The 26,287-nt window shown below is 48.0% G+C and overlaps 1 protein-coding gene across 5 annotated transcripts in view; it reads left to right on the top strand.

Moving 5' to 3' along the window:
* Positions 1-26,287, top strand: part of CLOCK (clock circadian regulator) — a 76,830-nt gene that overhangs the window by 43,344 nt on the left and 7,199 nt on the right. For 2 of the 5 annotated variants that reach the window (XM_064149293.1, XM_064149294.1), the window contains exons 7-18: positions 1,745-1,834; positions 4,587-4,707; positions 5,537-5,650; positions 11,947-12,065; positions 15,986-16,068; positions 16,297-16,403; positions 17,007-17,154; positions 17,348-17,423; positions 18,895-19,036; positions 19,406-19,506; positions 21,216-21,305; positions 23,091-23,249. In XM_064149293.1, the coding sequence (XP_064005363.1) occupies positions 1,745-1,834; positions 4,587-4,707; positions 5,537-5,650; positions 11,947-12,065; positions 15,986-16,068; positions 16,297-16,403; positions 17,007-17,154; positions 17,348-17,423; positions 18,895-19,036; positions 19,406-19,506; positions 21,216-21,305; positions 23,091-23,249 (1,350 nt within the window). The remainder of the gene's footprint in view (positions 1-1,744; positions 1,835-4,586; positions 4,708-5,536; positions 5,651-11,946; positions 12,066-15,985; positions 16,069-16,296; positions 16,404-17,006; positions 17,155-17,347; positions 17,424-18,894; positions 19,037-19,405; positions 19,507-21,215; positions 21,306-23,090; positions 23,250-26,287) is intronic. The other 3 variants (XM_064149295.1, XM_064149298.1, XM_064149297.1) reach the window with 3 other exon arrangements.

Here is a 26,287-nt window from a genome sequence, read left to right as displayed (position 1 = left end):
CTCCCCTTTTGCTATAGCAAATTGAAGCAGCAGTCCCCCACATGTGCAGACTTCTTTCAAATTAAAGTGGCTCTTACCAACGTAAGGCAGGTCGTGGTTAAAGAATGGTTATAGATAAACTATTCGATGTAAAATAGGCTCAGCACACCCAGGTGCTATGAAGTGTTCAGTTTCTTGCCTTCTGCTCTGTACAGTGGCTGTGTGAGCATTGCTTTGCTAAGGAGGATTAGAGGAGCAGTTGGGTTACTACTAGAACTAAACAGTATAATCTATCAGTGCCTGGGGCCAAGTCGTTTGTGTCTTCTGAGGGAAACAGTGAGTTAAACACAAAGTATTAAGGTGAATGAAGAAGCACATTTCCCTTTCATTCTCTTTCCTCTAAGGCACAGGTGTCATTAATTTAGCTTCTTTAATCCTTTGGTGAATTCTCTTTCCTTTTCCCACAAGTTAGTGAAGTAATTGCTTCTCTTCTCAGGGTTTTCCTGGCTCCCTTTTGGTGTTTCTCAAGTCCACAGCGAGTGGCTGTAAGGCCAGACAATAGTAGAAGTTAAATACTGGAAATTTAGAATCATAGAACCGGGCAGGGTTGGAAGGGACCACAAGGAGCAGCCAGTTCCAACCCCCTGCCATGCCCAGGGACACCCTACCCTAGAGCAGGCTGCACACAGCCTCAGCCAGCCTGGCCTCAAACACCTCCAGCCATGGGGCCTCAACCACCTCCCTGGGCAGCCCCTGCCAGCCTCTCACCACTCTCCTGCTCAACAACTTCCTCCTCACCTCCAGCCTCACTCTCCCCACCTCTAGGTTTGCTCCATCTGCCCCACTCCTGTCACTCCCTGACAGTCTCAGAAGTCCCTCCCCAGCGTTTTTGTAGCCCCCTTCAGATGCTGGGAGGCCACAAGAAGGTCCCCTGGGAGCCTCCTCTGCTCCAGCCTGCACAGCCCCAACTCTTTCAGGCTGTGCTCACAGCAGAGCTGCTGCAGCCTCTCAGCATCCTCCTGGCCCTGCTCTGGACACTCTCCAGCATCTCCACAGCCCTCTTGTCCCAGGGGCTCCAGAGCTGGATGCAGGACTCCAGGTGGGGTCTCAGCAGAGCAGAGCAGAGGGGGAAATTAATATTAGAAATTAGAATTTTAATATTAGAAATGAAATATTAGAAACGTTTTCAAAGATGTGAGCTTCAAAGTTTTCTGTGTAGAACCACAGCTCTGCCATGCTTTTTTGTGTGGCAGCATTAACCTAAAAGGCACTTCTGTTGTGTTCAGTGGAATTAAGTAGAAGATGAGGCAATCAGAACTGTAGCACACTTTCCAGGTCTCAGTAAAACCATGCTTGAAGTTTCTTCATTGATATTTAGAGCTTAAACACTGAGCTTCATCCATTTCCCCACCTTTTTTACTTCTTCTCCTAGTTTTCCCACCTCTTCTTTCTTCTCTAGCTCATTTTTCTGATGGCTTAAGTGATGGAATTAAAAAGAAGAGGCAGGCAGAGTGGGAGATGGGCAAACAGTGCCTAGCTGTATATGGACTTGCTTCTGAAAGCAGAGATGATTTAAGTACAGAGCAGTATGGGGATCCTGATCACACTGTGAAAAGAAGACTAAGAAGCTTCAGTAGTGAAAGGCATTTTCATTTTTAATAATGAAGTCAAACCCATCTGAACTATTTTCTGTGTTGAATGCAGCTTAACAGAGTGCATCTGCTTTGTTTCTTTTTATTTAACTGCCCATTATGTTTAATTTCAGGCTCTTGATGGTTTTTTTTTAGCAATTATGACAGATGGAAATATAATATATGTGTCTGAAAGCATAACTCCCTTACTTGAACATTTGCCAGTAAGTACCAGTTGCTTTCAGTAACCTCCCAGTTTGTCTGTGCCTGCTGTTGTGCTGTGAGTGCTGATTAATCATTGCCCTTTGGGCTGTACAGAGCAGATGAATGCTTTGTCCTAGTGCTTCTGGTTTCCCCCCAGTACAACTCCTTCCTCCTGCTCATGGGCTAGTTGACTGGATAGGGCTGGGGGATGGGTTGGACTGGATGATCTTCGAGGTCTCTTCCAACCTGTTTGATGCTATGATTCTCTGTCTCTCCTGTTAAACATTTCCTTTGGAGACACATAATCATAGAATGGTTTAAGTTGGAAGGGACAGAAGCACAGAATCAGTCAGAGTTGGAAGGGACAACAAGGAGCAGCCAGTTACAACCCCCCTGCCATGCCCAGGGACACCCTACCCTAGAGCAGGCTGCACACAGCCTCAGCCAGCCTGGCCTTAAACACCTCTAGGGATGGGGCTTCAACCACCTCCCTGGTGGAGGTCCCTAGACCTCAAAGATCATCCAGTTCCAACCCCCTGCCATAGGCAGGGACATCTCCCACTAGAACAGAATGCAGCTGGCACTGTATTGGGCAAGATGATGAAGTGCCAGACCACAGAATGTGAATCACAGAATGTTAGGGGCTGAAGAGATCTCAGGAGATCATCCAGTCCTACCCAGTATCAGTTTCTCTTCAACATAACTGCTGTACTGCAGCTGGCTGCAGGAGACCCTTTACAGTGTATGCCTCTCACAGCCTCTACAGGCAACAAAAGAGAACTGCTGCAGGGCTCTGGCCCTGGACATTTTTTAAGCTACTCATTTACTCCTTCCTTGGCCAGGGACTCTTAGAAGAGATGCTGGTTCTGCTGTAGCTTGGCTCCACACAGGGGCTTTTGTCCCATCCGTTCAGCTTCAGTCACGATGGCATCGCTCAGTGGCGAAGTTACCATCCTGCTTTTGAAAGTTACCTTGAACAATGTCACTCTGGAACTCAGGAATCCAAATAGTGGCAGCAAAGCAGCTCTGTGCTGGAGGAGGAGAAGCCCTTGCTAAAGGCTTCTCGTCTTACTGGGATAAAGCTGTTTGGTCAAGCTCAGAGAGGCCTGTTAAAGCAAACGGTTCTGCAGAGCACAGATTCTCCCCAAGTTTTGCCTGATACCAGCTTGAGAGGTTTGAAAAACCTCCAGGTAAATTGTGATTTGTTTTGTTAAAAGCCAGAAGTGACCAAGTTCTCAGAGGCACATTTGTCCTTTGCTTTTAGGTGATCTCAGCATAATGTTCTGGCACCCTTCTTTTCTGAGTGCTAAATCAACCGCGTTTGTGCCGCTGATCGCTCCTTCAGTTGTTGAGTTTCCTTGCATTCACCTCTGTGGTTCCCAGTTTTGCCTGCTCAGTTGCAGAACTGAAAATAGACTAGACTAGACTAGAATAGACTAGAATAGACTAGAATAGAATAGAATCAACCAGGTTGGAAGAGAGCTCCAAGCTCAGCCAGCCCAACCTAGCACCCAGCCCTGCCCAACCAACCAGACCATGGCACTAAGTGCCCCAGCCAGGCTTGGCTTCAGCACCTCCAGCCACAGCCACTCCACCACCTCCCTGGGCAGCCCATTCCAATGCCAATCACTCTCTCTGCCAGGAACTCCCTCCTCACATCCAGCCTAGACCTGCCTTGGCACAGCTCCAGGCTGTGTCCCCTTCTTCTGGTGCTGGCTGCCTGGCAGCAGAGCCCAACCCCACCTGGCTACAGCCTCCCTGCAGGCAGCTGCAGGCAGCAATGAGCTCTGCCCTGAGCCTCCTCTGCTGCAGGCTGCACACCCCCAGCTCCCTCAGCCTCTCCTCACAGGGCTCTGCTCCAGGCCCCTCCCCAGCCTTGCTGCCCTTCTCTCCACACCTTCCAGCACCTCAACAGCTCTCTGCAATTCAGGAGCCCACAACTGGACACAGCACTCCAGGGCTGGCCTGAGCAGTGCTGAGCACAGGGGCACAAGAACCTCCCTTGTCCTGCTGCCCACACTGCTCCTGAGCCAGCCCAGGATGCCATTGGCTCTGCTGCCCACCTGGGCACTGCTGCCTCCTCTTCAGCTCCTCTCTCCCACCACCCCCAGCTCCCTCTCTGCCTGGCTGCTCTCAGCCACTCTGGCCCCAGCCTGTAGTGCTGCTTGGGGTTGTCATGGCCAAAGTGTAGAACCCTGCCCTTGGCCTTGTTCAGTCTCATCCCATTGGCCTCTGCCCACCCATGCAGCCTGGCCAGGTCCCTCTGCAGGGCTCTGCTACCCTCCAACAGCTCCACAGCTGCTCCTAGCTTGGTGTCACTGCAAACTCACTGATGCTGGACTCAATCAAGCCAACTGCAGCTGGTTACTGCTAACATCATAACCTGCACCATGTCAGGAGGGGCTGTCTTTTGTTCCAGCTTATCATTGCAGTCTGTCAGTTGCCACCAATAGGTTACACTGCCCTAGGACAACACCAACCTGGAATTTCTTATTCAAATGCCCCTTTGCTTGCAGTTGTTGGATCCCAAAGAGGTTGTCACAAGCTCCATTCTGCTTTAGGGTCCTTGTATGTCTTCTGTGCTCCTGGTGCTTTGCTTTGCATGGTTTGTAGTGTCAAAATGAGTTCTTCTTTTCTCTGTGTGCCTCAGAAGGTGTCTTGGAGGCAGTCATGTTTCTGCTGTTGTTTTGCATTACAATAGTAGGCTTTGTGAGTTGTACATCTCATACTGGCTCAGTGCTTATTCAGCCTTTGTTTCTTTTTCCCTTTCAGTCTGATCTTGTGGATCAGAGTGTATTTAATTTTATCCCAGAGGGGGAACATTCAGAAATATATAAAATACTGTCTTCTCACCTGCTGGAAAGCGATTCACTGACACCAGAGTACTTAAAATGTAAGTAGTTGTCGTGGCTTAACCCCGGGAGGCAGCTCAGCCCCACTCAGCTGCCTGCTCTCCCTGCTCTCTGGGGTGGGAAAAGGCTCAGCAGGGTGAAAGCAAGATAACTTGGGGAGTGGGAGAGAGACGACTTAATAACTAAAGCAAGAGCTGTGTGCACAAGCCAGGGCAAAATGAGGAACTCATTTGCTGCTTCCTGTCAGCAGGCAAGTGCTTAGCCATTTCCAGGAAAGCAGGGCTCCAGCCTTTGTAATGATTACCTGGGAAAACAAGTGCCAGAGGCACAAATGTCTCCCCCCTCCTCCTGTCCCCAGTTTTCACTGCTGAGCCCTAACATCACACGCTGGGGGGTAGCGTTTTGGCTAACCGGTCTGGCTGGGGCCCCTCTCAGCTTCTTGGGCCACCCTCAGCCTACTTGCAGAGTGGAGTGAGAAGCAGAAAAGGCTTTGAGTCCTTTCCAGTGTTGCACTGTGATGTGTTCCTCTTGTTCACACAGCTCCTGCTTAGGCAGTGGTGGCAGTTGGCAGGAAGGAGCAGGCAGCAGCCCCATGGGTACAGAAGCGCATGCTTTAGTGAAGCTTCTTTAAAGTAGCTCTAGATTTCAGGGGGCTCTGTGTCATTAGCATTCAGTCCTTTTAATGCACAAACTCTGGAGCTCTCCTCCAGGTGAGTTCATGTCCTGCTGGTTAAAGGCTACAGCCATTTGTAACCCCAGCACTTGGAGTAGCTCAGGAAACACGCGGCTGGATTGTTCCTGCTCTCATTCCATGGTGGCTGTGCACTCTGCCAAGCATGTAGCCTATTAATCTGTTTGTTCTTTCCCCAGCAAAAAACCAGCTAGAGTTCTGTTGCCATATGCTCCGAGGAACCATAGACCCCAAAGAGCAGCCTACATATGAATATGTCAAATTCATAGGCAATTTCAAGTGTTTGAACAACGGTAAGTAGCGGCGGTGCTCACCGGCAGCTGCAGGGCTGGGTGAGGCTCCGGGGGTCAGCAGCCAGCTGCAGGGGCAGCCACAACCTGCCTGTCAGAGCAAGAGCTGGGAGCAGCTCTGCCACTAGGGCTGGGCCTGTTCTGTCGCTAGAGCTGGGCCTGTTCTGCCGCTAGAGCTGGAGCTGTTCTGTCACTAGAGCTGGAGCTGTTCTGTCACTAGAGCTGGAGCTGTTCTGTCACTAGAGCTGGAGCAGTTCTGCCGCTAGAGCTGGAGCTGTTCTGTCACTAGAGCTGGAGCTGTTCTGTCACTAGAGCTGGAGCTGTTCTGTCACTAGAGCTGGAGCTGTTCTGTCACTAGAGCTGGAGCAGTTCTGCCGCTAGAGCTGGAGCTGTTCTGTCACTAGAGCTGTTCTGTCACTAGAGCTGTTCTGTCACTAGAGCTGTTCTGTCGCTAGAGCTGGAGCTGTTCTGTCGCTAGGGCTGGAGCTGTTCTGTCACTAGAGCTGGAGCTGTTCTGTCACTAGAGCTGGAGCTGTTCTGTCACTAGAGCTGGAGCTGTTCTGTCGCTAGAGCTGGAGCTGTTCTGTCACTAGAGCTGGAGCTGTTCTGTCGCTAGAGCTGGAGCAGTTCTGTCGCTAGGGCTGGAGCTGTTCTGTCACTAGAGCTGGAGCTGTTCTGTCGCTAGAGCTGGAGCTGTTCTGTCCCAAGAGCTGGAGCTGTTCTGTCGCTAGAGCTGGAGCAGTTCTGTCGCTAGAGCTGGAGCAGTTCTGTCGCTAGAGCTGGAGCAGTTCTGTCGCTAGAGCTGGAGCTGTTCTGTCACTAGAGCTGGAGCTGTTCTGTCACTAGAGCTGGAGCAGTTCTGTCGCTAGGGCTGGAGCTGTTCTGTCACTAGAGCTGGGCCTGTTCTGTCGCTAGAGCTGGAGCTGTTCTGTCCCAAGAGCTGGAGCTGTTCTGTCGCTAGAGCTGGAGCAGTTCTGTCGCTAGAGCTGGAGCTGTTCTGTCGCTAGAGCTGGAGCAGTTCTGTCGCTAGAGCTGGAGCTGTTCTGTCGCTAGAGCTGGAGCTGTTCTGTCACTAGAGCTGGAGCTGTTCTGTCACTAGAGCTGGAGCAGTTCTGTCGCTAGGGCTGGAGCTGTTCTGTCACTAGAGCTGGGCCTGTTCTGTCACTAGAGCTGGGCCTGTTCTGTCACTAGAGCTGGAGCTGTTCTGTCACTAGAGCTGGAGCTGTTCTGTCACTAGAGCTGGAGCTGTTCTGTCACTAGAGCTGGAGCTGTTCTGTCACTAGAGCTGGAGCTGTTCTGTCGCTAGAGCTGGAGCAGTTCTGTCGCTAGGGCTGGAGCTGTTCTGTCACTAGAGCTGGAGCAGTTCTGTCGCTAGAGCTGGAGCTGTTCTGTCGCTAGAGCTGGAGCAGTTCTGCCGCTAGAGCTGGAGCTGTTCTGTCGCTAGAGCTGGAGCTGTTCTGTCGCTAGAGCTGGAGCTGTTCTGTCGCTAGAGCTGGAGCTGTTCTGTCACTAGAGCTGGAGCTGTTCTGTCACTAGAGCTGGAGCTGTTCTGTCGCTAGAGCTGGAGCAGTTCTGTCGCTAGGGCTGGAGCTGTTCTGTCACTAGAGCTGGAGCTGTTCTGTCGCTAGAGCTGGAGCTGTTCTGTCCCAAGAGCTGGAGCTGTTCTGTCGCTAGAGCTGGAGCAGTTCTGTCGCTAGAGCTGGAGCTGTTCTGTCGCTAGAGCTGGAGCAGTTCTGCCGCTAGAGCTGGAGCTGTTCTGTCGCTAGAGCTGGAGCTGTTCTGTCACTAGAGCTGGAGCTGTTCTGTCGCTAGGGCTGGAGCTGTTCTGTCACTAGAGCTGGAGCTGTTCTGTCGCTAGAGCTGGAGCAGTTCTGTCGCTAGAGCTGGAGCTGTTCTGTCGCTAGAGCTGGAGCAGTTCTGCCGCTAGAGCTGGAGCTGTTCTGTCGCTAGAGCTGGAGCAGTTCTGTCACTAGAGCTGGAGCAGTTCTGTCGCTAGAGCTGGAGCAGTTCTGTCGCTAGAGCTGGAGCTGTTCTGTCGCTAGAGCTGGAGCTGTTCTGTCGCTAGAGCTGGAGCAGTTCTGTCGCTAGAGCTGGAGCTGTTCTGTCGCTAGAGCTGGAGCTGTTCTGTCACTAGAGCTGGAGCTGTTCTGTCGCTAGAGCTGGAGCTGTTCTGTCGCTAGAGCTGGAGCAGTTCTGTCGCTAGAGCTGGAGCTGTTCTGTCGCTAGAGCTGGAGCTGTTCTGTCGCTAGAGCTGGAGCAGTTCTGTCACTAGAGCTGGAGCTGTTCTGTCACTAGAGCTGGAGCAGTTCTGTCGCTAGAGCTGGAGCTGTTCTGTCGCTAGAGCTGAAGCTGTTCTGTCGCTAGGGCTGGAGCTGTTCTGCCGCTAGAGCTGGAGCTGTTCTGTCACTAGAGCTGGGAGCTGTCCCATCACTTCTCCACTGTTTCTCTAAATGAGGAAGCAGCAGCACTGCCTATCAGGTCTTCCAGGTCTGTGTTTGAGCACAGAAATATGTTTACCACTTTCAATTAAAACTGTGATCTTACACAACCTTTTTTTTTCAGTGTAGAGGCATTTAAGGCAATGCTTTAAAATGATGCCTGAACTGAGTTAAGCACAAATGATGCCTGAACTGAGTTAAGCACAAATGATGCCTGAACTGAGTTAAGCACAAAGAATGCCTGAACTGAGTTAGTTAAGCACAAATGATGCCTGAACTGAGTTAAGCACAAAGAATACCTGAACTGAGTTAAGCACAAATGATGCCTGAACTGAGTTAAGCACAAAGAATACCTGAACTGAGTTAGTTAAGCACAAATGATGCCTGAACTGAGTTAAGCACAATCCATACTTAGGCAGTGGAAGAAGTAACTTGAAGGTCAGTGATCCTGAGTTCCTGCAGGAAACATTAGGCAGTGAGCTGGCAAGTAAGATGTAACTTCCCCTCCCCTTTCAGTTCTGTTCTTTCACTGGCAGGAGTTACTGCACAGATGAGTGGATGGACTAAGACTGTTTTCCACACTGAGGTTCTTTTTCCTTCTGTTGAAGTTCACAGGCTCACAGGATGTCAGGGCTTGGAAGGGACCTCTGGAGATCTTCCAGTCCAACCCCCTGCCAGAGCAGGACCACACAACCTAGCTCAGGGCACACAGGAACACATCCAGACAGGGCTGGAAAGGCTCCAGACAAGGAGACTCCACAACCTCTCTGGGCAGCCTGTGCCAGGGCTCTGTCACCCTTGAAGAAGTTCTTCCTCATGTTGAGGTGGAACCTCCTGTGCTGTAGTTTACATCCATCACCCCTTGTCCTATCCTATCCAGAGGATGCTGTTCCTTCTCTATCTCTAATCTGTCCATGCTGTTTCCTTGAGAAGCATCTTTCAATGGTCAGGCAGACAAATGGGTTGTGCACTGAAGTTGGTAGTAGCTCTTCAGAAAGATCAGCCACAAAGATATCATCAGAACCAGTTTGTTGTAAATAAGCCTATGGGGGTTTGTGTGGTAACAGTGTATAGAGAGACTGAGTCTTAGTGTCAAATATGTAATACTGTAGGAAGGTCAAAAGGTTTGAAGTGGCCAAAGCAGGCTTGAAAAGGCCAAAGCTTGTCCTGAATGCCTGGCAGTAATCTGGGAAGAGGAGGAGTTGGGAAACTGCAGATTTGTTGGAGGCAATTCTGTTTTGGAAGATTCCAGAGCAAATCATGAAACTAGATGTGAGCTTCAGGAAGGCAGCAAGGAATTGAATGGCAACCACTGTGGATTTTCAGGTAGGAATAGCATCAAATCCATGCAGTTTCCTCTACTGGTGTAAGTACACTGTGAGTGAGAGGACAAGGTGATGGACTTCTTTAATGTGCTTGTGACAGTTACCTCATCCTGGCCTCACAAACATGTTCTGGGCTGCCCAGGGAGGTGGTTGGGTCACCAACTCTGGATGTGGTTAAAGGTCCTTTAGATGTGGTGCTTGGGGATGTGGTTTAGGGGTGAACTTGGTTCTGGGTTGGACTTGGTGACCCTGAGGGGTTTTTCCAACCTGAATGTTTCTGTGATCCCGGAGAGGAAGCATTTGCTGGAGAGTAGCTGCAGAAACTGCTTGGAAAAGTTAGCAGTAGGCACTGTCAGAATGAGTTTTAATGGACTTGTTCTGGATTGGATCAGGATTTTCATTGGCCTTATGGATAACAAAAGATAGTTCGCAGGCATGAACCAATGCACAGCCACTTAAGGTAAAAGTTCACCCCCACATTTAGAAAGCAAGTTATAACTGTAATAATATCATTTATATTCTCCTTCTCTGGAGCCTTTCCAGGCCTGTCTGGATGTGTTCCTCTGTGATCTGTACTAGATTGTGTGGTCCTGCTCTGGCAGTGGGGTTGGACTCGATGATCTCCTTGGGTGCCTTCCAACCCCTAACATCCTGTGAGCCTGGGATATAATAATATATATATATAGTAATATCTAATAGTAAATTTGCCCAAGGAGGTGGTGGAAGCCTCATCCCTGGAGGTGTTTGAGGCCAGGCTGGATGAGGCTGTGGGCAGCCTGATCTAGTGTGAGGAGTCCCTGGGCATGGCAGGGGGGTTGGAACTGGCTGCTCCTTGTGGTCCCTTCCAACCCTGACTGATTCTGTGATTATTCTGGGGAATGAGACCCAGAGCAACTGACTAACAACAAATGCAAGTTACTACAGTTAGGAGTGACAACAGGAAAGGTTGCAGCAGTCCTTCAGAAAAAGGAACTAATGTGGAATGCAGACTGAACATGACTGCATCACCATGGCCAGTCACCAGAGGGTGAAAAGAGAACCTGAACCATGTGAAGTCATCCCCCTGCACTTGTCAGCAGCCTTACATCCTCATCCAGAGGTCTTGGCACTATCTGCTGTGAGTAAAGCAGTTGGACAGAGTTCAGATTAGAACAATGAAAGCAACCAGAAATTTAAAGCTAACTTTACAAGGCAAGATAAAACCTGGAGATCAAAGCAAAGGGCTAAGATAAAGAGGAAGGAAATGACACATTTTCTTTCTGGTGAGAGCCTAAACTGCATGAACAAACTTCAGTGGCAGTTTGAATCGAGAGCTGAGCTAAAACCAGGTAGACTTGGAAGAGGCTGAAAGCATTTTGGAGTCACCATCATTAGAGTTTAGTAAAGGTCAACTAAATTGATACCTGCTGGAAATTAAAGATGAGATTTAATCTGTTTGAGGTCTGCTCCATTCTTTGCCTGCTTATGATTCCATCCATCTCTGGTTTAGTAAGTGGAATCTGTTCTCAGCTCAGTGTCTTGATTCTAGTTGTGCCTTTGCTGGCTGTGTTGTGACCTATGTCTCCTGCTTGTGTTCTTTGCATGTGAATGAAGCCTGGAAGAGGAATGCTTACCTCAGAGTTCAAATTCCAAGTTAACAAAATCAGATGCAGGATCAGAGAATGTTAGGGACCTCCAGAGGTCACAGAATCACACAGTTAGCCACTTTGGAAAAGACCTTCGGGATCATCACCCAGCACCTTCTAACTAACTAACCCATGGCACTAAGTGCCTCATCCAGTCTCCTTTTAAACATCTCCAGGGATGGTGACTCCCCCACGTCCTTGGGCAGCCCATTCCAATGGCCACTCACTCTTGCAGTGAGGATCATCCAGTCTAATCCCCTGCCAGAGCAGGAGCACCCAGGGCAGGGCACACAGGAGTGCATCCAAGCAGGTTCTGAAAGTCTCCAGAGGAGACTCCACAGCCTCTCTGGGAGCTGCTCCAGGGCTCTTGGCACCCTCACCATACAGAAGTGTCTCTTCATGTTGAGGTGGAACCTTCTGGATTCCAGCTTGTACCTCTTGTTCCTTGTCCTGACATTGAGCACCACCAAAAAGAGCCTGGCACCTTCATCTTGACACCCACCCCTTGGATATTTATAGACATCAATCAGGTCCCCTCTCAGCGTCTCCTCTCCACACTAAGCAGCCCCAGGGCTCTCAGTCTTTCTTCATAGCAGAGATGCTCCAGTCCCTTCACCATCCTCATAGCTCTTCATTGGGTTCTCTTGAGCAGATCCATGTCTGTCTTGAACTGGGGAGCCCAGAACTGGGCACAGCAGTGCAGGTGTGGTCTCAGCAGGGCAGAGCAGAGGAGAAAGGTTAAAGATGTTTTTGAAGGTGGCATGCTGCAGTCAGTGTCAGGAGTCACCTGGCAAGGTCAGAATTGCTACTGCCTTCTTGGCAACACCACACTGAGGGTAAGTTCACTTCTTGGAGAAAGCTGCTCCATGGCTGCTATCTAACCACTGCTGCTGCTCTCTGCCTCCCTGCAGCTCCCAACTCGGCGCACAATGGTTTCGAAGGAACTATTCAGCGCTCGCACCGGCCTGCCTACGAAGACAAAGTCTGCTTTGTAGCCACAGTTAGATTAGCTACACCTCAATTTATCAAGGTATGTACAGCTGCAATCACTTTGGGAGCACTGCAGAGGACCTCAGAAAGAATGCAGGTGTTTCAGATGTTACTGATGAAGATCACAGGGGGCTGTAATGTATGACACTGAAAGGGTCTCTGTCCCTTCACACACAGAGGTCAAACGTTGTGAAAGCATCATATGAAGTCTCGTGAATGGCATTCCTGGGTAGCCATTTCAAACAGTAATATCCAAGGAACAAGTTTGGAAGTCCATAGGAATACAGTTTAGCAAGTTTCACATGAACAAAACAAAAGGTGACAGCAAGGTTCCACTTCCCCTGCAGAAATTAATCCTCTCTCTCAAATCCTGGATGTGAGTTTTCTGGTGGTGGTGGTGGTGGTCTTGCTGTAGTGTGGCACAGAAGCAGACCTGGGTTCATCATTGTACTTGGAACTTAGATGTGAGCTTTATGGTGGTGGTGGTCTTGCTGTAGTGTGGCACAGAAGCAGACCTGTGTTCATCATTGTACCTGGAACTTAGATGTGAGCTTTATGGTGGTGGTGGTCTTGCTGTAGTGTGGCACAGAAGCAGACCTGGGTTCATCGTTGTACTTGGAACTTAGATGTGAGCTTTATGGTGGTGGTGGTCTTGCTGTAGTGTGGCACAGAAGCAGACCTGGGTTCATCACTGTATTTGGAATTTGGATGCTAATTTTATGTTGGTGTTGGTCTTGCTGTAGTGTGGCACAGAAGCAAACCTGGCAGGGCTTAGCTGATTGCACAGCGGTAACAGAGTTGCATTAGAGGTAGTAGAAGTCTTGTTTCAGTAGCTTGGTTGGTTGAAAAGCAGACTTTGCTTAACCAGCAGATAGCTGTCCAAGTTTAGAACTGGATGTGTACAAAACTTGACATTTGCTAAGTATGATCCTGTTCCTCAACCCAAAGAAATACAGGGAAGCAGTACAGGGTAGCCTGTGGCTGGGGTTGAGATGATGTTGTGTGCCAATGGGTTAGTGCAGGTGCAGGGTAACATTTGTTCTTGCAGTGCAGCTGTAAAGAGAGGCCAAGCAGTGTAGGTGGCAGAGGGTTAAGCCTCTGTCTGTCGTGCAGAACTCTGCAAACATTCAACAGCTTGCCTGCAATTTGAAGGCACTCACTGGTGTCTGGAGGTGAAGACCGGTGGTGGCAGCCTCTGAAGATATGCTTTGTCTGCGTTGCACTTTGACTGCATAATAGGGAGTGGAGAACTCATGCAAACCTCAGTCCTGTGGGGCTGAATAGGAATTGCATCTCTCCAGACAGCAAGCCAGAGGAAGTTTGTTGTTTGTGTTCCTTGAAGCCATGGAAAGCTTTCATCTGACAGGTTTCTTGCCCTGTGGCTCTAAACAGTGTTCTTCGTGGCAGGGCTGCAGTGGTTAAGTGTGAGTGTTTTGCTTTGTGAGGTACTGGGGGGTAGAAAGCTCAACCTGGCAAACATTTGTAAGTGTGACAGTTCAGGCTGTACTGGAGGAAGACTTTTCTTTTTCCTGCTGCTGGAACAGGGCATAGGGAAGTGGAGGAAAAACCATTTGTGTCCCTCAGTCCCTAAGGGGAAAAGCTTTACAGATCACACTCTGGACAGAAGTATCACTCCTCTGCTTGAGCTTCTGAGCCCCTAGTGCCTGAGGAAGCTTCCAGACATTTTAATACCCTCTCAAGAGTGCTATTCATGTGGGAAATCTCAGCTTAACTTCTGAGTGAAGGCTTTTAACCTGGCGCTGCTGGTTTGTACTCTTGATCCATTATGTCGTTTTTGAGGCTGGCATTGACTCTGGCAGATACTCAGGTGTTAATGTCAGCAGCTTTACCATCCCAGTAACGTTACTAACAGGTGTGTGGTAGAGCCAGTAGTGAGCTGTGGATTTTATTAGGTGCAAACCACCTGCTCACCTGCCACTTTTTCTTTCAGGTGGTTTCCAGGTCTGGATGGTTCTATCTAGAGTATCATTTCTCAAGGCTACACATAAAGCTGTAGTGTGCATGAGAATAACCTCTGCGAGCTCCTGCTTTTTATTTTCTGCTCCTGGCCCCAGCACTCTTTCAACAAAGTATGCCACAAAGTTTCCTCCCTGGGGAAGAGATTTGCCTCTGCACATTGCTGCAAACATTTCTCTTGCACTTTGGCTGGTAAAGAATTGAATCCTCTCAAGATTAAGGCACAATGAATCCAGCCAAAAGGATTTTACCACTATACTTGTTGTTACAAATGGAAGTCCTGTCTTTTCTGGATGCCTTGTTGACAGCTTCAACAAGATGCCTTGTTGAAGAAGATAGTTTCTGCCCAGGGGTGTTTTACAGTGGAATATCTGCAAATCATTACTAGAAATGCCTTGAGTAATCAGACACTAACCTGCTGCCAGCTCCTCACTAACCATAATGTTTCTGACTGTGCTTTTCCTGCCTGCAAGTTAAGTTCTTTGTTACTTTTGTTTTGAATTGTGCCAAAATAATTAGGTTAAAAGAAATGACAAATCAGAAGTGTATCTCAAGGATACATGCTTGCTCTGTCATTTCTTTTACTTTGCTATGAGTGGTGCTTTAGTAAATGCTGTACTCCTAGGAAAGTTGGAGGAGCTGTGGGGTTCATTTGGCAAGGTTAAGCCTCGCTAACTGGAAGTGATTTTGTTCATGACCTCTGGCATGTAACTCCCTCTTTAGTCATTGTCTGATCTTTTTATGCTGATAAAGGTGAGGAAAAAAACATTGTCTAGATATAGAATCATTCACTCCTTTCTTTCATGGAAAGAAAAAATAGAAATATCTACTCAAAGTGCAAAAAATCCACTTAAACTCATTAAACTCCACTTAAGCTTAGTGTAACCTGAAAGGAGTGCAAAGGAAGGTGATCCCTTTGGAGGAGCAACAGTTAGTCTTTTGCTGTGCTTCCCCACAGGCCTGTTTTAGTTCAGCTGTTTGCAGGGTAGCTCTGTGCCTGTCTGTCCACATCTGTCATGCTCATCAGTGGCTTCTGTGCTGCAGTCCTTAGGAAACTTGTTTGGGTTGATGCTGGCAGTGAGGATGCTGCTGCAAGCTCCTACGAGTGTGACAGATGTGGTGCACAGGTGTCTAAAAGAAAAGAGCCCTCCTTTTAATGTAGCTCTGTGAGGGTTGTGTTTGTAGGTATGCATGCATTTTATCATCCCATCTTTCTCCTTGGAAGGCAGTCTTGTGTAAAAACAAGCTGACTGAAGGTTCTTGGCTGCAGCAGGGGCTCACTTAGTTCCTGGCACAGTACTTGGTGCGGCATCTTCACCTCTCTGGAAGGGGATGGTAGAAAGCAGCTGACATGCACTGGTTGCACCTCTGTCTGAGCAGAGTACATTTAAAATGATGTGGAGAATGCTTGGAGGGGGTTGTTGGCAGAGTGGCAATGCAGTCATCCTCTTTGCTTTCCCTGAGCCCTCAGCCCAAGAGTTAGCAGCACTGTTGGTACGTGGCTGTGCCCTCAGGCCAAAGGGATTTAGAATATTGACTGAAAGGAGGAGTCCTATCCCCAAACTCCAGATCCTGTGACCATCTTGCTCATGTTGGTTTCTACCCCTGCTCAGCATATACTGCACTCAGAGTGTCTGGTGGGAGTGTTTCCTCTCTTCTGTTGCCTGTTACACGTCGAAAGCCTAACTGCAGGAACTGTTGATTTCTGCTCTCTTGCTGTGTTTGCAGGTACTGAGCTTGGGTTCGATCTCACGCCAGGCTTGTCCTGTTTAAATCAACCCAGTGTCAGCCTGCCACAGCTGAGATTGAATTCTACCTCAGTACCATGCCTCTAAGCAAGCAAACCCAGTGAAATGGTCTGCCAAGTAACATGCTGTAACTATTGTGGAGTTGCCTGCTAACCCTAGGTAAGTGAATTTCGCACGAGCTGATGCTGTAGAATAGAGCAGTTTTGAGAGAGCTTTTTATTTTTTTACTTTTTAGGAAATGTGCACTGTTGAAGAACCCAATGAAGAGTTCACATCTAGACATAGCTTAGAATGGAAGTTCCTATTCTTGGATCACAGGTGCAATTCCTTCTATGTCTAGCAGCAATAGTAGCTGAATCGCAGTGGTGGCTATAATATTTAGTTCACTAATCAGCATTGACTACTCATAGCTTGTGTTGGGTTTAATTTTTAAAGATCTTTTTCAGAGCACATACTGTAAAACAAGAAATGCTAATCTTAATTAAATGATTCTGTTTTCAGCTTTTGCTGTGGGAATCAACTGACGTTGGGTTTTGTGTTAATTAGGGCACCTCCGATAATAGGCTACCTGCCGTTTGAAGTTCTGGGGACCTCAGGCTATGATTATTATCACGTGGATGATCTAGATAACCTGGCAAAATGTCACGAGCACTGTGAGTACTGCTACAGATCCATCAAATCAACCAGTTGGCTTTACAGAGGTTTGCTTTCAGAGCTCTGCAGTGGTAAACCGCTGCAGTGAAAGGTTAGGATTGAGCAAAGCCTTTTACCTTCTCGCTTCGACTGCTGGTCTTAGTCTCACTTCCTTTGATACAGAACTAAGAACCAGGCTTAACTCCTAGCATTTAGAGTCTTCACTGTGGTAAATTCAAGTGCACAGCACAACAACTATCACTTCTCCAGCATTTTAAAGGCTGTGTGAGGTTTGAGGCAGGAGAAGGCAACTCAGCCGTTGACTGCAATCAGCTTTGTGTTGGCTCAGGCTTTTCTTGGTGAAGGTGTAGTTGATTTCTTTTTGCCCATCAGTTTTACACAGTGTTTAAAAATAAAAGCAACACCACACAACCAGAAGAATGAAACCCACAATCTGAATGTTTTATTTCTCTAGAAAGTCTGCTCTTAGCCATGAGCCCTGGTGCTGAATGATGTAAACCTGGTTTGGGGCCGTGTCGAGTCGGGAAATCACTTCTGTTGTGTAATTGTCATATCTCCAGGCTGGAAAAACAGCAAACTTAATTCTTCATTCACTTTTCTAGTAATGCAATATGGGAAAGGGAAATCATGTTACTACAGATTCCTCACAAAGGGACAGCAGTGGATTTGGCTGCAAACCCATTACTATATCACCTATCACCAGTGGAACTCCAGGCCAGAATTCATTGTCTGTACACACACTGTTGTCAGGTGAGTTTGGTTTTAGCATCTGTACTAAAGACATTCCAGGGGCATGGGGTTGCCTTGTTGGGAGGGAGAGAAATCAGAGCAGTTTGAAGTGTCCTGAGATAATGTATAAGTCAAGGTAGCTCTGAGGAGTTTGCTTTTTTGAGACAGGCATTTTTGTGTCATTCCAGTGGTTATATTTGGCTTCCTCTTTTAGTTATGCAGAAGTTAGAGCAGAAAGAAGACGAGAACTTGGTATTGAGGAGTCTCTTCCTGAGATAACAGCAGATAAAGTGAGTGCCTTATCTATGCTTTACTTCTTTCTTGCATCAGAAATGTATTGTGAGCAAAAAAAATACTGTCTGCAATACCTGCAGGGAGGCTGTAGCCAGCTGGGGTTGGGCTCTGCTGCCAGGCAGCCAGCAGCAGAAGAAGGGGACACAGCCTCAAGTTGTGCCAGTGGAGGTCTAGGCTGGATGTTAGGAGGAAATTGTTGGCAGAGAGAGTGATTGGCATTGGAATGGGCTGCCCAGGGAGGTGGTGGAGTGGCCGTGGCTGGAGGTGTTGCAGCCAAGCCTGGCTGGGGCACTTAGTGCCATGGTCTGGTTGGTTGGGCAGGGCTGGGTGCTAGGTTGGGCTGGCTGAGCTTGGAGCTCTCTCCCAACTTGATTCTCTGATTCAAACATGGGACTTTTTACAATGGCTTGTAGTGATAGGGCAAGAGGGAATCACTTTAAGCTTGAGGAGGGCAGACTGCATCTGGGGATTAGGAAGAAATTCCAGTGAGGGTGAGGAGACACTGGAAGAGGTTGCCTGGGGAGGCTGTGGCTGCCACATGCCTGGAGGTGTTCATGGGCAGGCTGGATGAGCCCTTGAGCAGCCTGGGCTAGTGGGAGGGGTCCCTGTCCCTGCAGGGGAATTGGAAATGGATAATCTTTAAGGTCCATTTCAGCCTAAACTGCTCTGTGACTCTGTGCAACATCAAGAAGTGTTTTGTCTTGTTAGAAATAAAGTAGTTGCTTTGATCTCTAACATGTCTGTTTAAAGGAGCCTGAGAAGGGTCTTTTTTCTGCCCTGAGCACTTACCCTCTTCTTCTCAAGAGTCCATGCAGCTGTAACATGGCAACACGCTGAAGTCCTTCCTCAGATCTAATTCCTGCAGGGTTTGATTCAGAAGTGAAAGTTCTTCCTTGCTGGAAGCACCCACAGTCTGAAAAGCCAAGCTCAGCAGTCACAGATGGCTTAAAGGGATGCAGAAGAGGAAAGCAGAGGCTGTTCTGTTAGGTGACTCCATCCCATTGCTTACAAGTACAGAATGGACTTTGAAGCAGTGTCCTGGAGAGCTCAGTGAGCCTTGGACAAGCCAGCTTGTGCAGATGCTGTGACAGCTTTGCCCTTGGCAGTTCAGAGACCTTTTCCTTTGGGAGTTCAGCAGCTTTCACCTGACACTGCTCCTCCCAGTGGAGTGAAGCCATCCTTTCTCACAAATAACAAGCAGGTCACTCCTTGCAGGTATTCAGAGTGAGTTGAGAGGAGCAGGACAGCTCAGCACTCAATCTGAGGCCTGTGTCTGTCTGGATTTGGGGTTCTAGGCTTACATGGCTTTGGTTTGGTTACTTTTCCATGGGATAAAAGCCACAAATAGAAACTGAGCTTAGACATCTCAAACAGGCCAGTCCTGCACCTGTGGAAGGGGTCCACTGCACACAGCATGGGCTGAGATGTTTGCTAACAGAAATGTACATTGTTCATGTGTCTCTTCAGAGTCAGGACTCTGGGTCTGACAACCACATCAACACCGTGAGCCTCAAAGAAGCACTGGAAAGGTTTGATACCAGCCCCACACCTTCTGCTTCCTCCAGGAGCTCCAGAAAATCTTCCCACACTGCAGTATCAGACCATTCATGTAAGCACCAACTGCTGGCAGGGCAGCTGCCTGCCTGGGGAAGCCTCCTCTGCTTGCTGTGAGTGACATGTGCAGCCAGCAGGTTGGTAGGTGGAAGGTGTGCACACCAAAGTGGCCCTTGGAAGCTTCAGAGGCCTGATGAGCACTCAGCTTCTCAGAGGTTGTGCAGTGACTTCTGCAAGTGCAACAGCTGGGTCAGTCCATCAGGCTGCATGGCTGTTGGATAAGCAGGAGGACAGTGCCCAAGGCTTAAGGGTATTTTGGGAGGGTTGGGATTTTTGTTTCTGCCTGTGATTTGAGTCTTGCACTGCAGAATGGAGATTCCTGCTAACCTCTCTCTCTTTCTGTTGTAACTCTGAACCTTGTCAGCAACACCAACGAAAATGACAGTGGACACTAGCACTCCTCCAAGGCAAAGCTTGTCTGGGCATGAAAAGACTGCACAAAGAAGATCATCTCTGAGTAGCCAGGTAACTGCAGAGAACAGATCTGTGCTGAGCACTGCAATCACCTCTGCTTTGTTTCTCCTGGAAACATCTCATTGAAACTCCAACAGGGTCACCTGCAGTCACTTTCATAGAACTGTTGGAGCAAGGCCAGAGGAGGCCACAAAGATGCTGCAAGGGCTGGAGCAGCTCTGCTGTGAGCACAGCCTCAGGGAGCTGGGGGGGTGCAGCCTGCAGGGGAGAAGGCTCCAGGGGCACCTCAGAGCTGCCTGCCCAGAGCTGAAGGCAGCCTGCAGGAAGGCTGCAGAGGGACTTTGCATCAGGGGCTCTAGAGACAGCCCAAGGGGCAATGGTTTGGAGCTGAGGCAGAGCAGGCTGAGAGTGGAGCTGAGGAAGGAGTTGCTGAGTGTGAGGGTGCTGAGAGTGTGTCCCAGGCTGCCCAGGGAGGCTGTGGCTGCCTGCTTGCTGGGGGTGTTGCAGGCCAGGCTGGATGAGGCCTTGAGCAGCTGAGTGTAGCTGAGAGGTGTCCCTGGGCACGGTGTGGAGGTTGGGGGAGCTGAGCTCTGAGCTCCTTTCTTACCTGAGCCATTCTAGGAGTCTATGAGTATGTAACTGTCAGAAGTATATCATCAGTGTGCAGCTTTGGCATGCTGCATTTGAAGGGAATCCAGCAATTCAGCAGATAACTTTTGGGGTGTCTTGGCACTGGGGTTGGCAAGATTTGTGTCCAAGTCTCCTTTCTATGATATTGCACTTTTAATACCTAAATGCATATAAGCAGTGATACACAATTTGAAAACCAGCCAGCAGGATGCTGTGAGTGTCCCTAGAGAGCATTCCTAGAAATCATAGAAGGGTTTAGGTTGGAAGGGACCTTGAAGCTCAGCCAGTTCCAATGCCTTGCCATAGGCAGGGACACCTCCCACTAGAACAGGTTGCTCAAGGCCTCATCCAACCTGGCCTTGAACACCTCCAGGGAGGTTGTGGAGCACAGAATCACCCAATGTGATCAAAGATCACAGATCACATTGGGTGATTCTGTGCTCCACAACCTCCCTGGGCAACCTGTGCCAGTGTCTCACCACCCTCACTGCAAACAACTCCTTCCTAACATCCACTTTAAATTTCCCCTCTGCCACTTCAAACCCATTCCTCCTCCTCCTGCTGTTACCAGACCTTGTCAATAGTCCCTCCCCAGCTCTCCTGGAGCCCCCTTCAGATCCTGCAAGGCCACTCCAAGGTCTCCTGGAAGCCTTCTCCTCTCCAGGCTGCACAGCCCCAACTCTCTCAGCCTGTGCTCAGAGCAGAGCTGCTGCAGCCCTCTCAGCGTCTTGGTGGTCTCCTCTGCACTGGCTCCAACACTTCCATGTCCTGCTTGTGCTGGGGGCTGCAGAACTGCCCCCAGGACTGCAGGTGGGGAATGTATTGATCTGCTTTAGCAGGTACTTCCATCCAGCCTGTGGTGTCAGGGTAACATGGGAGAACACCATGCTGCATGCTGCAGTGGAACTCCCACGTTTGCCACTGACAGAAGTGCTTAGTAACCCTCCTTTGTGTAATCTATATCATCCCCAGCTCTTGTCTTCTTTATTCTCTCAGCTTGAAGGTTGGAAAGGTTTACTTTTACCCTGTGGTGTTTTGGAATGGACACTTTATGCAAAGAACTACTTCCTGTCAGGTGTGAAGTTTCCTTCTCTTACACTTATGGATCCCTTTCTTGTTTTCTATCCTAGTCTCTCAGCTCCCAGTCTCTTGGCCAACCAGTAGCACAGCCAGCAATGTCTCAGCCTGCAGCTCTGCAGCTCCAGTCTGGCATGTCCCAGGTATGGATTCACTGGATTTAGTCTTTGTTGTTTTTTAACCATTCTTGTTCTGCAGAGAAGCTTAATTCCTCTTTAACTGGAGTGCTTCGGTGTCAAAGTCACCTTTAACCTCCTTGTCTTGAAATGAACGAGTTCTCAGCTTGACTCTGCCTTCCTGCTGCTTGTGTGGATGTAGTTTTCAGCCCTGGCCATTAGAGGCATAGGTAGAAACACAGTTCAAGGTAAAATATTTTAGGCCATGAATTGAGAAATCCATCAGCTCTGCTGGTGGCTTTTCTGTGCATCTGCTTGTGAGCCAGCACAGCTGAGTCTCCTGGAAAGCAGGGTGTCAAGGCCACGCCAGGGTCTGTGCCCTAGAGCTAGGACACAGTATCAAAGGCTTTTACTGACTTGTGGCCTGTAGCAGGTCACAGAATCACAGAACATTAGGGGTTGGAAGTGACCTCCAGAGGTCATCCACTCCAACCCTCCTGCCAGGGCAGCAGCACCCAGGGCAGGGCACACAGGAACACAGCCAGGGGGGTTGGAAAGTCTCCAGCGCAGGAGACTCCACAGCCTCTCTGGGCAGCCTGCTCCAGGGCTCTGGCACCCTCACAGGGACAAAGTTTTCCCCTCCTGCTCCCCTGGCAACTCCTTCTCTTGCAGCTTGCCCCCAGTGCCCCTTGTGCTGCCCTTGGCCAGCCCTGAGCAGAGCCTGGCTGTGTCCTGCCCACACTGCCCTGCACAGCTTTAGCACAGCACTGAGGGCAGCCCTCAGGCTGCTCTGCTGCCAGCTGCCAGCCTCAGCTGCCTCAGCCTGGCCCCACAGGAACTGTTCACTGCCTGCAGCAGCCTGGGGGCTCTGGGCTGGGCTCTCTCAAGCAGTTCCCTGTCCCTGACCTGTGTGGCCCAGAACTGGACACAATATTCCAGCTGCAGCCTCAGCTGGGCAGAGCAGAGGGGTGGAACCTCTCTGACATACCACATCCCTTCTAATCCACCACAGGTTGCCCTTGGCCTTCTTGGGCACACAGGCACATTGCTGGCTCATTGTCCACCAGGACTCCCAAGTCCTTTTCCCCAGAGCTGCTCTCCAACAGCTCAACCCCAACCCCAGCCTATCCTGGTACTGGATCCCAGGATGGTTGGTACCATACTGCATGATGTCTGGAGAAGAACAGAAGAGAGTTTCTCTGTGGGTTCAGCCTCCCAACAGTTTATGACTGGAGGTATTCCCAAGTTACCTGCAGATGTCTTAGCTCTGAGTGAAATGTTTTGTTAAGGGGTAGAGTTGTAGCTTCTGACCTCGGGAAGCTTCACCATCCACAGTAGCAGCAGGTAAATTACCAAGTCTGGGTTTGAACTGGCAGAGAGGAGGTTGAAAGTGGATGTTAGGAAGGAGTTGTTTGCAGTGAGGGTGGTGAGACACTGGCACAGGTTGCCCAGGGAGGTTGTGGAGCACAGAATCACCCAATGTGATCTTTGATCTTTGATCACATTGGGTGATTCTGTGCTCCACAACCTCCCTGGAGCTGTTCAAAGCCAGGCTGGACGAGGCCTGTTCTAGTGGGAGCTTTCCCTGCCTATGGCAGGGAGTTGGAACTGGCTGAGCTTTGAGCTCCCTTCCAGCTCTGATGCATCAATCAAATGTTCATTCTGTGACATTCTCCCACTGAGGCATTTGCCCTCTGGCTCTGGTTATGAGCAGTGCTTGATTCCTTTCCTGCTTTGGAGGAAGGTGTTCACTGCCTGTGAGTTAACTGTCAGGAGCTTTGCTCAGCTGTGAATTTACTCATTGCACTACAGCCTGTGTTTCAGTTTTCAGCTCAGCTAGGAGCCATGCAGCACCTGAAGGACCAGCTGGAGCAGAGGACTCGCATGATAGAGGCAAACATTCACCGGCAGCAGGAAGAGCTGCGCAAGATTCAGGAGCAGCTTCAGATTGTCCATGGGCAAGGGCTGCAGGTGAGTTGCTGTCACTCTCACAGGTTTGAGGCATCTAAAATGAGACCTGGGCACTTAACTCTGCAAGGTGATCCTCCCTACCCCGTCAGCTGCCCTCTGGATCTAGTGTGTGCTGAAAATCCACAGTGCCTGCAGCTTCTGAAGGTAGCTGAAGTGCCTCAGTGTGTTTTTCCATCTTAGAATCATAGACTCAAGCAGGGTGGCAGAGAGCTCCAAGCTCATGTATCCCAACCCACCGCCCAGCCCTGGCCAGCCAACCAGACCATGGCACTAAGTGCCCCAGCCAGGCTTGGCCTCAACACCTCCAGCCACAGCCACTCCACCACCTCCCTGGGCAGCCCATTCCAATGCCAATCACTCTCTCTGACAACAACTTCCTCCTCACATCCAACCTGAACTTCCCCTGGCACAGCTTGAGGCTGTGTCCCCTTCTTCTGTTGCTGGCTGCCTGGCAGCAGAGACACTGAAACTATCTGCACTGTTTCCTCAAGCTGCATTTTTATTTTGGAAGGGTTTTTTTGTGTGTTTACTTTTGGTTTCTCAACTAGAAAACTTCCACAGAGTCATTCTTCTCTTGCAAAGAATGCTGAAGATGGTCAAATTGGAAATGCAGAGGTCAGGTAGTCAGTTGTTAGACTGAGCAGTGCATCCTCTCGACTTGTCTTTCTGGCTCAGCAGCTGCTTCAGTATCCATGCACAGTAGAACCACATCAGAAGGGTGTGTTGGAGGAACTGTGGCCTGGACAGGTTAAGAAACAAAAGGGATGAATTTGACACCCTCGAGCTACCAGAGGGAACAAATCTTCACCTTGCACATTTTGGATTCCTATTTTACCAGCTGCAAACTCTGCAAGACACAACAACCTTCTGCACTGAGGTGTAGGCATGAGCTAGGCTTGAGCTGCCCAAGCAGCGGAACAAGGGGACAGGGGATAGGTTGGGCTGGGTGAGCTTGGAGATCTCTTCCAACCTGGTTGGTTCTATGATTCTATGGAAGTATTTAAGGTGTTGCTTAAATTCTGTTGAAGAGTAGGAGTTTCTGGCATGTGCTCTTTTCAGTGTTGAGCAGCACATCTGCCAGCAGTAGTCTGCCTTGGAGATGCCTCCAAAGGAGAGATTCAGAGTGCCCATGTGCTGTGGAGGGTCCTTACTCAGGTCTCTGGAAGGCAGGGAACATATCTGAGTGTTGCACTTTCTTTTGCTTGGGTATTTTTTTGTTAAGAACAAATAGCCAATCTTAACATTTTGGGCTCTGGAAGTCAGGGTTCTGATTCCTGGCTTATTAGTTACAGAAAATATAAATAACATTTATACAAAGTAAAATTAATTGTAGGTTATTACTATAATCATTATTGTTGTTATTATTATGTAATATGAATACCACTTAACTATAAATAGACTATAAATACTTTGGGTTGGGTTGGGTTTTTTGTTGTGAACAAATATCCAATCTTAATATTTTGGGCTCTGGAAGTCAGGGTTCTGGTTCTTGGCTTATTAGTTATAGAAATAAAATTAATACAAGTTAAAATTAATAATAGGTGGTGATGATGATGATTAAATATCAACTCTAAATAGATTATAAATATTAGTATCTTTATTTTAGTTTGGTTTGGTTTGGTTTGTTGTGAACAAATATCCAATCTCAACATTTTGGGCTCTGGAAGTCAGGGTTCTGATTCTTGGCTTTTTAGTTATATAAATAGAGGTAAAATTAATAAAATTAAAATTAATTATAGGTGGTTATTATTATTATTATTATTATTATTATTATTATTATTATTATTATTATTATTGTTAAATAACAACTATAAATAGACTATAAAAATAGTATCTTTGTTTTGGTTTGGGTTTATTTGTTAAGAACAAATATCCAATCTCAACATTTTGGGCTCTGGAAGTCAGGGTTCTGATTCTTGGCTTATTAGTTATATAAATATAGGTAAAATTAATAAAATTAAAATTAATAATAGGTTATTATTATTATTAAATAACAACTATGAAGATACTATAAAAAATAGTATCTTTGTTTTGGTTTGGGTTTCTTTGTTAAGAACAAATATCCAATCTTAATATTTTGGGCTCTGGAAGTCAGGGTTCTGATTCTTGGCTTATTAGTTATATAAATAGAAGTAAAATTAATAAAATTAAAATTAATTATAGGTTGTTATTATTATTATTATTGTTAAATAACAACTATAAATAGACTATAAAAATAGTATCTTTGTTTTGGTTTGGGTTTATTTGTTAAGAACAAATATCCAATCTTAATATTTTGGGCTCTGGAAGTCAGGGTTCTGATTCTTGGCTTATTATTTATATAAATAGAAGTAAAATTAATAAAATTAATTATATATTATTATTATTAATATCATTATTGTTAAATAACAACTATAAATAGACTATAAAAATAGTATCTTTGTTTTGGTTTGGGTTTATTTGTTAAGAACAAATATCCAATCTTAATATTTTGGGCTCTGGAAGTCAGGGTTCTGATTCTTGGCTTATTAGTTATAGAAAATAGAAATAAGTTTAATACAAATTAAAATTAATCATAGGTGATGATGATTATTGTTATTATTATTGTTAAATAACAACTATAAACAGACTATTAATATGAGAATCACAGAACGGTTTGGGATGGAAGGGACCTTAAAGATCATCTAAGTTTCAGCCCTCCTAGCCCAGGCTGCTCAAGGCCTCATCCAAGCTGGCCTTGAACACTTCCAGGGAGGGGGCATCCACAACCCCCCTGGGCAACCTGTGCCAGTGCCTCACCACCCTTACTGTAAGAACCTCTTCCTAATATCCACTCTAAATCTCCCCTCTTCCAGCTTCATCCTATCACTACTTTTGGCAAGAAAGCATCCTCAAAATGGGGAGATCCCCCCTCAGTGACTAACAAACAGCAGAAGCAAGCTGGGGATAAAGCACAACAGCCTTTGCCCCATCCCCTACAACCTAGCATCTTCCATTTTGCTCTTCAGGGCATTTCTTGTCCTTGAGGAGAAGCCAGCACACACTTTCCAGCAGGGACT

Source organism: Pogoniulus pusillus, chromosome 9 (genome assembly GCF_015220805.1).
Source record: "Pogoniulus pusillus isolate bPogPus1 chromosome 9, bPogPus1.pri, whole genome shotgun sequence".
NCBI lineage: Eukaryota > Metazoa > Chordata > Aves > Piciformes > Lybiidae > Pogoniulus > Pogoniulus pusillus.
The sequence above is the reverse complement of the archived record's forward strand: the minus strand, read 5'-3'. Positions and strand labels throughout refer to the sequence as shown.